The sequence below is a fragment of the Ptychodera flava genome, chromosome 20 (assembly GCF_041260155.1).
Source record: "Ptychodera flava strain L36383 chromosome 20, AS_Pfla_20210202, whole genome shotgun sequence".
Lineage (NCBI taxonomy): Eukaryota > Metazoa > Hemichordata > Enteropneusta > Ptychoderidae > Ptychodera > Ptychodera flava.
The window spans coordinates 1,707,050-1,719,251 of NC_091947.1; the positions used below are offsets into that span (position 1 = coordinate 1,707,050).

General features: G+C 36.7%; 1 protein-coding gene across 2 annotated transcripts in view; it reads left to right on the forward strand.

The window, feature by feature from the left end:
• Positions 1-705: 705 nt before the first annotated feature.
• The window catches only part of LOC139119734 (prominin-1-A-like), a 53,186-nt gene continuing 41,689 nt past the window's right edge, over positions 706-12,202 (forward strand). Inside the window, exon 1 of one of the 2 annotated variants that reach the window (XM_070683608.1) lies at positions 706-1,456. In XM_070683608.1, the coding sequence (XP_070539709.1) occupies positions 1,204-1,456 (253 nt within the window). In that variant the 5' untranslated portion in view covers positions 706-1,203. The remainder of the gene's footprint in view (positions 1,457-12,202) is intronic. The other variant, XM_070683607.1, reaches the window with a different exon arrangement.

Consider the following 12,202-nt stretch of genomic DNA (forward strand, 5'->3'; position numbering starts at 1 on the left):
CACGACAAAAGAATCAAACCCGAAACGCTCAGTATTGCTCGATTTATGAGGGTTAAAACGATTTACAAACCTAAAACGATTCTGTTCTTGATTCACTACTACAAAGCGGATATAACTGCAAAGAGCTCTGAGCGTAGCAGTTGACGGATTACTTGAATAAAAGCAATGGCAGCTCCGTTTGTAACTTTGAAAGACTTGTACAGTGACCTTATATGACCTCTACTTTCATAACAATAGGCCATGCTTGTGACGTCACCACTCGCCCATTGGTAACCACGGTATCATGAAGAGACAGTCGCCATAAACAGACGGACTCCCACCTTTAACTACTCGATACGGGTGATACAATCTGAATCTGAACACGACAATTGTGTTGTTCTTAAAACGGATAATGCCATCAGCATTTCTACACAAAAAACGGCCTAAATATTGGCGGCAGCGCGAACGTATCCTCTTTCAGGACTTCGAGTAGATCTCATTGTCACGTTACAAGGATCATATGTTTGCGCTTTTGCATTTTTGCATTCTCTCAATTTTTAAACAGTCACGGCATTTCATTTTTTTTTTCTGAAACAGTATTTTTATCATGGTCCAAAAATGCAAATTAAAGTCATAACGGTCACAGAAAACACTTCTTGAAAATTCACTTTCTGTGACGTCACCCCTCTTTTGTAAATGGTTTCGACCATTCTTGAAGAGCAGGTCATATATTTCACGTTGTCTCGAGCGTCGATGACAGGGAGGCTAGCTACCAGTTTACACACGCTCTATCGTGGTGAATATATGAGGGGAGATTTGGCGATATTTCGCCTTTCATTTGCTGACAACTGCCCTTTTTTATCGGTAATCTAAACAGTCTCCGTGAAACATGAACCTTTCGTTGTAAGTTTGAACAACAACGGTCATCAACAGAGGAGCTTATCGCTCACGCATCACGAAGCTTATCGTTTCACCTTTCACGTGCTACCTACTACAGTGCAACAGAGAAAACAGCGCGATAGCGACCTTATCGGTTTATTTTGACGCGTACTTGCAATCTGTTTGGAGGGGTTTTGATTACAAACGGCGCGAATCGACTGAAAGTGCTTCAAGGAATCTGTACTATTGGTGTTGAGGAAGATTGAGGAATACTGCCGCCGAGCTCGGTCGTACACGGGAGGGACTTCGTCAACTCTTCGGTTAGATTCGCGAAGGTTTTCCAAGATGGACTCCAGAAGGATTGCAGTTCATCTTCTTCTCGTATATGTTGTCCTTGCATTCACTTTTGTTTCGACTGATGCAGCAGGAAACGCTATATTGAGCAACGGGACCATTGACTGGGCTGACTTTCCGAAGGGGCAAGAATATTCGACGCCCGACGAATACGATGAAGGCGCACCGCCGCTCCCCGCAGTGTGGGACATGATGTACGGTTGGATCAACACAATATCACCTGGAGATGCGGGCGACATATACGGTATGACACAAAGCTTTAACCCACTAAAGATTAGGCCCGCTTGTGATATATACACAGCATATGCTATGTTATTTACAATGTAATATCGGATAACAGGATACCGCTTCGTGCTCTCCACCCCGAACAGTTTCAGTACCCGCCCCTAAATTAAAATTCTACAATTGTGTGTGTGTGTGTGTGTGTGCGAGAGAGAGAGAGAGAGAGAGAGAGAGAGAGAGAGAGAGAGAGAGAGAGAGAGAGAGAGAGAGACTCAGAGAGGATGGGGGAGGGAAAGAGAGGCTACATGTGATTAAATACATTGCACATGGCAAACGTTCCTCAGGCGTACAGTATCAAATATTTCCACGTTGTGTTTTCCCCTTTTCGACACTCCTCTTCCTTTGTATTGAACTGCTCAGTCGTAAAGCCGGTTAACAGTTCGTGCAAGGTGTGTCAAGGTAAAGCGTCATTGCATTCTGAAATCCACAGCCCCTGCTGTTAATTCGTCAATTAACCCTTTCTGCGATACTTGAAAGGCGAAGGGACAGTAGATTGACGCGCACGACAGGTTTGACCGAGACGAACTGCACGGAATCAAACACAGTTCATCGGTCTTCAGTGTCGTCTGCATGACCTAGTGTCACCTGAGTGTTGGTCTGTCTGGCTGAACTGTTGCCACGGTCTTAAATCTCAAGAACGCAGTTTGTCTTAGCATAAAGCAATGAACAAACATGCATTTAAAACCGCTATAGGTGAACCAAACGCTGATTCTGCGGCTGTTGTATTCTGAGTAATTTACAAATGCTGGTATAAAGTTCATCTGAAACCACAGCTTGATAGGAACTTTGAGAGGCTAGAATATACTCCCAATTAAGGTCTTGATTTTGAAATTCCCTGTACGTTTTCATTCTCCGATACTCTTCGATTACATAAATTGCTCAATAATTGGCATGGATACCGTACTCCTGCATGGTATTTTAAGAGTTGACAATGAATTTCATGTCACCGTTTGGAGGTTACGTTGCCATGATAATCAACAGGTTGCCGAATTCTGCATTAGCGAAACAGAGCGTACTACTGCGCAAGCTTGTACCATAGCGACGCACAGGCAATTATCACGAGAGACGAAAATTATTTTTATGATGAAAGATTGCCTCGCATTACACTCGAAGTCATCACCATGGCTGATACAGATAAGAAAGTGCTTACGTTTTCGATTTCCACGAGAGTACAAGACGATAGAAGCTATTAACCTCTCCAATTTCAGAATTTGTCCGCTTGATATCAATACTGTAAGAGCTTCAAATTCAAAACCTGTCCTGGGCGCATTCTGCAGTAAATATAAACTTGCAAACCCCATAACCAACAAGAAAACAAACAAACAGAAAACCCAAGAATTCCAAAACTATCATTTCACTTCAGCTTGCTTAGCTAGCTGAGGCTGGTCATCTCAAGGAACACCAGACTTGTGTCAAAGCTGATAGGTATGCTATTTTGCACCTATCTAAGGCAACATATCGACATGTTGTCCGCAATGCGTACACGCAAAACCACTTCTAAATCATAGTTTTGAAGGGAGATTTTGACACATCAATTAAGCATTTTATCCAAGTTTTCTTTCTCAGTGTACTGAAAAAATGATTATAGGCAAAATGTAACCTGAATTTGTGATGTCGCCGTTGAAGAAACCGTGGTTTACACTCTCAAGTTCGAAAAACCAGAAAACCAATGTAGGCCTAGTGGTATTTCTGTTGTCACAAGCAGAAACGATAGTGAACGGTTCCGTAAAACGAGACAGCGGACAAGGTTTATGAAGAAAGACTGATAGTTTATTGAAAGCATGGCATTTGTGAATTCGTGAATCTTGAAACAATATAACTAGCTGAAATCATGATTCGAAGTGATGGCATGTGTCATTATCATCTCAAAGTATCTGTGCCACCACTGTGACATGGCTGGTATTTCGTTTCAAATGTCTTTCTTCCCAGGTATAATTATCCTGTCACTCATGCAGTGCACGTTGTCTTTGTCATCATATATTGTTCTCAAAAGACTTTAAGTAGAGGGTAAAGACAGTTTTCTTTCGCATAGACCTATATGATTGATGTGGTTATTTCTCATTACCTGTTCACATTAAGAGAAATCGTGTTCCAAGTAAAACCCTCATCTAATTTAAAAAACTGAAGATTAACATCTTTTCGTCCTTCCCATTTGAAGTTCGAAAATGCAGCAATACGTTGCCGAGGCAGAATGTTACTTCCATCAAGTACTCACATGGTGCCAAGATATCGCAGTCTCACTGTGTTGGAACATTGCGAAAATAATATATTGACGAGGGCAGTTTTGTCATAATAGGTTCAAGGTTTTATCATATGGCTATATGTAAAGCCGTTTTTATAAGGTGGTATCGAGTACTGTGGTCCATTTCTGCAGGCCACGAATACAAAGCTCTTTGTTATTCCAAATGCAAGATTTATCCGGTTTATGCTGTGTGTTGATCGTTCACTCAGTCGGCAATATTATCCCCTGGCCAACTATGGTCTGCCCAGTCAAGCAATTAATAATTCAGGAGACACCTGTTTCCCGTGATTTTTTGAGGTTTTGGGAAGATCTGGTGAAAGAAACACAGGAAAATTATATTTTCGCAAGGTCTTGAGATTCGTAATGATTTGCAGATCGCATGAACATGTTTTTAAAATCATAATCCTCTGGAAGACAACTCTTTGAAAACGTCAAGCACATAAACTGGTAGACTCCGTTTAGCTTAGATAAATTGAAAATCAAAACTATAATCTTAGCAGAGGGTAAATTGTTCTCCAAAATCTGCAATCATGAAATCAAAAACGAAAAATGGTTTAGTGAATAATTTAAAGCATCATGTTTTCGTCTAGACTTCGGACTCTATCCGGAGTTGAACCTAGTATCTCACGGATGACGGGATTCTGAATGTCGAAAATGTGAAGTGTAGCTTTAGGTTTCTCCTAAAGATTGTCGTACCCACAGAAGTTTTGTCGAGGGCATTTTAACAATTGATAGACAGACTGTTCCACTCTTCACATGCAGATATTTGTTGCTGCACGTTTTACCGTTGGCTTTCTCTGAGGCCTTCGGATACTACCATCTTTCTTCCAAATCAAAGTTTCCCTCAAAGTACTATGCCAGAGTTGTATAAACCAATTTCCTTATTCAGTCAGCGTGCCATGATTGTGACTTAGAAGGACACGATAATTTACAGAGGAGGCCTGTCATAGTTGTGACTGAGAGGGACAAGAGGATATAGAGAGGTATCGAATATGTTGTGAAACCAAAACGCTGGTATATTTTCATTTTACAGTGCATACAATCGGCCCCATCTAATATATATATATATATATATATATATATATATATATATATATATATATATATATATATATATATATATATATATATTAAGTTATGAAACGAATACGATACATATCGATTCCTAGAATAGAAAGATTGCCGTGATTTCGGGACAATTACTGAACAAGCTAAGAGTAACGTCTAATTATCTATTTTTTACCGCCGACTTTTCGATTTGTTAAAAAAATCGTTAAAAATGCAATATCAATTTATTCCTCAAGCTATTTGATTATTCAGAGGTACATAGCTGCATTCGGATATGACATAATCTTCTCATATAGTTCTAAGCTACTGCAGATTTTAAAAGAAGTTCCTCATTTTCTTGATCAAGGAGGATTAAAAAACCGATGGCATTTTCTTTACATTGGATTTCAAGCGACCAACTAAAGTCGTTCCTACTGTGGATGGATTATCTTAGCAAGCGTTCGCCTGCCGCGTTACATGTGAGTGTTTTAGTGGCGTGTTGCGTATTTCGTATACAGCATCGTAGAAGAAACCATAAAAAGAATGGTGGAAATATTGCCGAGATCTTGAAAGAACACATTAAGAAACAGGAAATCGTGACCTTGATGAAATTAATTCACGATATCAAAGCAAAACCTTAATGTTGAAATCCCGATTGAATAAAACGGTAGAGTATGAAGCAGTGATTGGTTTGTTCAAAGTCAAACTACCGACAGACATAAAGAAACTCGACGATTTACATGTCTTGAAGAGGGCGAAATGTTTCATCTCATCTGGGTTGTCGACTCTCTCCATTTAATTCTATAAAATTAAGATTGAAGGGAAATAATTTCCTATCAAAAAGTGAAATAAAGTCTAAATACGCCACACTTTAATAAAGAGTTGAACCATGCTTTACTGGGTAAATGATTTATCACTTCTTTTCCCGAACAATACTCGGCAAAGTAAATGATGTCGCTTCATTGAATGTACACTATAGTTTTCGACGAATTAAAAAGATGTTGGAGCATAGTAATTACAAACTGCATAGAATGCTAAGGGCTGGTCACGGCAATGTGATTTCAAAATATTTTGCCGTCATGGTCGTCAGGACATCCAAAACACATTCAAGCACAAAAAACTCCAAAATATTATCAATACGTTTACAGCTACTTTAACATCAATTCACTGAATTTACTAAGGCGCGTACACTGAATATATGATCGCTAGCAAATTCGCCGCTTTCTCAAATGAGAGAAAAAAATTCATACAAATTGAAAAGGCAACCGGAAGTACAATATTCCGATTCGCCATATTTTAAAGTATGATGCTTTCATGTTCCAAACGCGACTCCAATTAAAATCAGAAGCGATATTTTCTGTGCCGCTCGTTTGATGTATAACAAATTAAATTACTGACAAGAGGGCACAGCTTCTGTCTAGTGATTATAATGATAGAAATGGAGATACAATTTAGCCTTGACACTGCAGGGCGACGGAATCACTCTGGTGTGTAGGCTGAGGACGATGACGCAGTTGAGTACACAGCGTTTCAAATAAGTGACAATAGATACACGGTACCATTGAGCGGGCCTAATTTTGCGGACAATACCACGACCTAACATAGAAACCTTCACTTCATGTCACAGAATGTAGGCTATCTGGGTCATCTCAACAGCAGATACTTGTTTATGCTGGTTGCGTGGCGACAACGCATTCAATGACACGGTTGCATAGCAACAGGCATCAAAATGGCGTGCCAATTATGTGACGTCACAAAAACCTATCATCGTTGCAAAGCCTGTATTTCACAGTTTATTCTATAGGACGTATTATGAACTGCGCATCTACTTTTGCGAATATTGCACACTGAATCTGCACAGCAAAATAATACACTTTTAAGATACCCCTTCTCTTAAAATTACTCCCTTACAATGAAGCAGTGCTGCCTCAGTTCTAACAAAATGCAGTTTTAAAAGGAATGTTCTAAATTGTGTGATTAATTGATTATGCAAGATTCTGTGCCCACCAAATTGATGTATTTCCACTCCAACACCGAAACGCACGGTTAAAAAAATCGTATGGCAGATGAAGGAAAAAATTTGAAACCGCGCATGAAAACCGGTACCACCTCAATTTACTGTAATGACAGACGATTAATTTCATCAACAGCGAGTTTTGCAGAGAAGCGTGTAACTATTCAAATTTTTGGTCAAGGGGAGTAAAAAAACGGCAGACTTCCAAAATAAAAACATACACACCCCATGGAGACGAGAGAATAACACCGCGTTACAGAACTACATGTATATTTAAATCAGTTGAGATGACTCTACGGCTGTTCAAACTTTATTTTAAGTGGCTGTATTCTGAATCGGTTCCGTTCTATATCGATCGACGGCATGCGGGAATACAATTTACCGACTGGGAAATAAGTGTTATTCAGGGTCCTAGTCTATTGTATTTATATTACTTACATTTCACAGCCTTGCGTGTATGCATAAATAGTTATCAAAAAGACTCAATATATATTATGAGAGACACATCTGTTACCAGTGATTTGAAAAGTGACGTCATCGCACTCGTTTGCACCAAAGAAACACTGTTTCCCTTTAATGCGGCGACGAAATGAAATTATGTTGCACTCGTAAAAATTCCACGAAACGCTCGTAATTCGACAGAAATAAAACTCATTATGTGACTGCCTGTCGCCATGGAAACCAGTTGCGGCTGCACTTTCGTTTTGCATTAACAGAACTCTTCTCATCTAAAGGTGATTGATTTCAACCCTGTCTCTAATTTCCCACAATATTGAAAGAAAATAAAATAAAATAAACCAAAAGGTATTGGAACATATATATCAAACATTCAAAGCGATGAAATGTAGTAAAAACCTTGATTTTGGCTGCCAAACGATTCCATTATTCCTTTTCACAACATGGAATGTTGTTCGAAAACTTAATTTTGGTCAACACTGTTTATCATAGGCTTTTACAATAAACGCAAATAATTCGATCGCCGGAACAATTAAGACGCCGTGACATATATATGATATGCCAATTTAACTTCCGTCACCGTCACAAGCCCATACACCGACCAGAACCACAGGGTTGTAAGGCATTATTGGGCAGTACGGTACTTGCGCATTACTCTAACGCTAGCGCTAGACTGTATTTCTTAGGGCACACAATAATGACAGAAATATTAAGATTTTACCTACAATATTCATAATCATTAATTTATTATATTTTTACATTTTTGGATGTGATTAATAACGCCTCATGACCCTTTCGTAGAACAGATACATTGCAAGACATATATCAGTATATGAAGAGGTGACTTATATTTGCTTAAAATGTAAAAAAAATATTGGGACTACAGATACAGCAATTGTCGGTCACCATAGCTATATATTAACCACGGCTGGTTTCACTACTATTAACTACAAGTTACTATAGCTACTAACTACCACCACCACTACTGATATACTTGAAAATTCAGTCTTAAGAGAGTGTGTAGCACAGTCGTTTGAAAGTGAATCAACCACTGGGCTATTGATTCAAAAAGTCCATCAACTGCTATTGATCCAAAAATTCTATCGATAATGAAATTTAATGTGTTTTAAAGATATATTTAGTGTTCCAAAGAAAGTATAATAGTCAAACAACAAGACATATAATATTAGTCTATATATAATATATAGTTATATACATCAGTAGATATATACATATAGGTAGAGAGATAGATATCCATTTAATTACTAGCAACTAGTTTTATCTCGTAAACAAATAATAAATATACATTTGTATGACATTACAAGCCAATGCTGATGATTAAAACCTCGTTCTCGTTTATTGCACTATCAAACACATAGTAAAAAGCATAATAAATTGCTCATCTGTTAATCTTTTACAAATGCAGTGTGTGTAATGAGCAGACTATACTCATTGAGACATAATCACTGATTTCAAATGGCGATCAATCATGATCATAATAGGAGTCGTCATAATCGTGAAAATTAGATGAGCTGTCATGTTGAAAGGAGTCTGATTATGAGAGTGGCAAAATTAAATATTTAACAATTATTCACATTAAGTATTCAGGAATGCCAATAAAAAAATTTCTTTTATAATGAACCAATTCAGTACATAATATTGATTTAGAAAATAGATTTGTATAGTTTCAAGAGACACTATAAAATATTCAAACAAACATTTGGTGGACTGACTGACAACTCTAAATGATTAATGAATTCAGTTAAAACAGCCTCTGGCTCCAATTTGAGCATCAGCCATTTTGAACACAGCTGTTTAGCTGCTATGGAGCATATTGCACACTTGCAAAAGAGGCCAAAAATTAGAATTTTGTGTGGAAATGGAGCTCTTCAGACTGTAAGAAGAAAACCAGTATTTTAAGGTTGTTTTTGTAGGCGATGTTTGATTGTAAATGATAATACAACACATGTAAATTATGCATACTTTTTGTCTTCATAATTAGAGTCGGTGTGTTATGTGAAAGTCTACTGTGAATTAAAATGTTTGAACTAAAGGTCACTGTGTTTTAAGATCATCTTTTAGGAACATATCTAGGAATAGTTATGCTTGTATCAATGAAAAGCGTTTCATATCATGGTGGACCCTACTCTAATGGCACATTATTGGTCTGCATCAACTATATGGTAGTTAGAATACTATGATAACTCGCAAAGTTATGTTTCTGCCAACATGATATTAAAGTGTATATGCACCCAAGTTTTATTGAATTAGTGAACTTGTTTTCATGCTGTCTATACCTAAGTGGTCAAACAAGACAGTGGACAATTTTTAAAATTTTTAAAACCACAATAGTTTATGTTGAAATGTTTACTCTGTGAATTAGATATATGATCAATTTTCAATTTTACATGATAAAGAAATACATGGAAAGCAAAAGCACAAATCGTAAAAAGTAATTACTTCTTCTTGATAGCATGAACATTCACAAAACATCTTTCTACTCACCAAGAAAATCAAGTTTCATGTATACACTGATGAATATTAGACATATTGGCAGCAAAACTGCATACATTTTATGCATGTAATTGAATATTGATTTTCTTTCACCATCATAGGGCAATAGTCTGGGAACCATGGCAACTAGGTTTCGTCATTTTTCATGATGAATTCATTTTTATTCAAGTGACTGAGCACTGAATGACTATATTTATTCATTATTTGGTATTTTTCATTATCTGACACTACCTATCAACAATTATTTAAGAGAGAATGCTCAATTGCTTCTAAATCTTTAAGGATTAGCTTTTAAATTTTACACAAAATGCAAATGAGTTTACCAGAACTAAATGCCTAAAATTTACAATATGAACATGCATTGCCACAATCATGATTGTTTTCTCACCTGGGCCAGCAATCCCTAGCTGATTGGTAAATAATTGAGCTGATTTGTTTATTGCTATCAGAGAGTCTGTACGGCTTCCCTGTTTTTAATGTTATCTCAAGTAATTTATAGAAGTCTTGCAGTACAAATTGTCAAATCTTGGTTGATCACAATTCCGTGGTAAACTTGGATTTCTTGAATCACAAAAATAAATTGTATTTGTGATAAATTATGCAAATGATAATAATGTTTCAATATTTGTATCATTTCAATGTATATATATACTCTCAACACTATGATTTGGGGATATTTTTTCTAAAAGCTGTATTTTGATTGTGAGGGCCAAATATGAAGGTAATAAAACAAATGGACATTTATTACGGAGTCTCATAAAAATGCTATAATGCTTTAAAATTTACAATTGTATTGATCACAGAAAGCCAGAGGTTGAAAATGGCTTCTCTGATGAGTCATTTTAGAAAATTAAAATCTATGACTATGACAATTTTTTTGGAAAGTCATGTTTTCCATCGTAGCTTGATTTGATGAGTATTCAGACAGGGAATAGCATATTGCGGCAGAATCAATTTTCCTAATTCAAATGTTTTTCAACGACCTACATTTGCCAGGACGTTTGTGAGTTTGGATTACCCCTTGTTTATCAATAATCCCTTTAATCTTTTTCTTTGTTTCTAATTAGATGAAGTGACAATAAATACCACCCAGTGTGGTTATCTCAAAATTGTCATAGTGTCAGAATCAGTACAGTCAAATTGAGCTGAGATTTATACAGTTATATTGATTTTAATAGTGCTCGATTCAAAAGCTATAGCTCTGTGACCACATTTCAATGAATAATCACTACTTTTTAGTAGCTGAAGCGCTTTGTCAATTTATACACAGTCTCTCCACCACTGTAGTGTGTTTTCTGGAGATATACTGATTTAGTGATCATGATAATATCCAATGTATACTTTAACATGTAAGAAGTCTGTTATAAACATGTCATTTGTTGAATCTCCACTGACATTGATGTCGCTTTTATCTTGAATGTAGCTATCCTGCAGGCATGTACATCATCACATTTGGCAAACTTAAGAAAGTCTATGGTAATTAGAAAAAAAACTGTAAACTGCAAAATGCAAGTCTCACAAACTGGAAATCAAATTAATGACTAGACCTGGAACGAATAAAAGCATTCTTTTTTCTGTGGGATGTCCTGAGATGGTTGGAAATGTCTTTGATATTTTACTGTTGTTTATCATAAATTAAACCAGAATTGTCAGCTTGAAGATATTTCTGAGGTATCATGGGATATTTGTAAAGGTGGGGTACACTTGAAATGTGCAGCTAAGAAATGGCCATGGAGTTACATATAACTGTTTATTCTTGTCCAACAGTTGCTCGTTAACTGTATGACATTTTGGTGCTGTATTTTTTCCCACCAAAATTTTAGTGCAACCTTTCAACAATTTTTATGAATTTTTCTGTAATTTTTAAAATTATTTTGGACCAGACAGACATCACATTTCATTGGCTATACGTTTTCATCAAAACTTTGACAAAAATCCAAAAATAATTTGACTTCGGTGCATTTTATAAAGGTGACAAAATGTGACTTTGGTGCTCAAAGGATAAAAAGCAGCAAAATTGGCCTTTCTCAGTTAAGTCCTGCAAGAAAAACAAGAACATGAAATATGGTAAGATTTACCTGCCTTATCTTTGCAGGCTATAAGTCTTATTGGGATTGTTTACCTGGTAAATAAAGAACTTGGAGATGAAGGCATTTCCTCTCTGACATATGACACATGCATTCACTTCACTCACAATCATTTTGCAAAAGTGTCATACCAGAGACAGCTAACCAAGATAAACACATTCCTTGAAACACGTACTCCAGCTGAATTTTCCCAAGTGGCATTATTTTCAATATGAAGGGATTATATTCACATGATATCTGCTTTGTCAATATCCTTGCAATTCTAGCTTTGACTGCAGTGAAGGGGAAAAACACTATGATCTTATTTGCGCAACTTTTGATAAATATGAAACAGACTTTAAGTGGTAC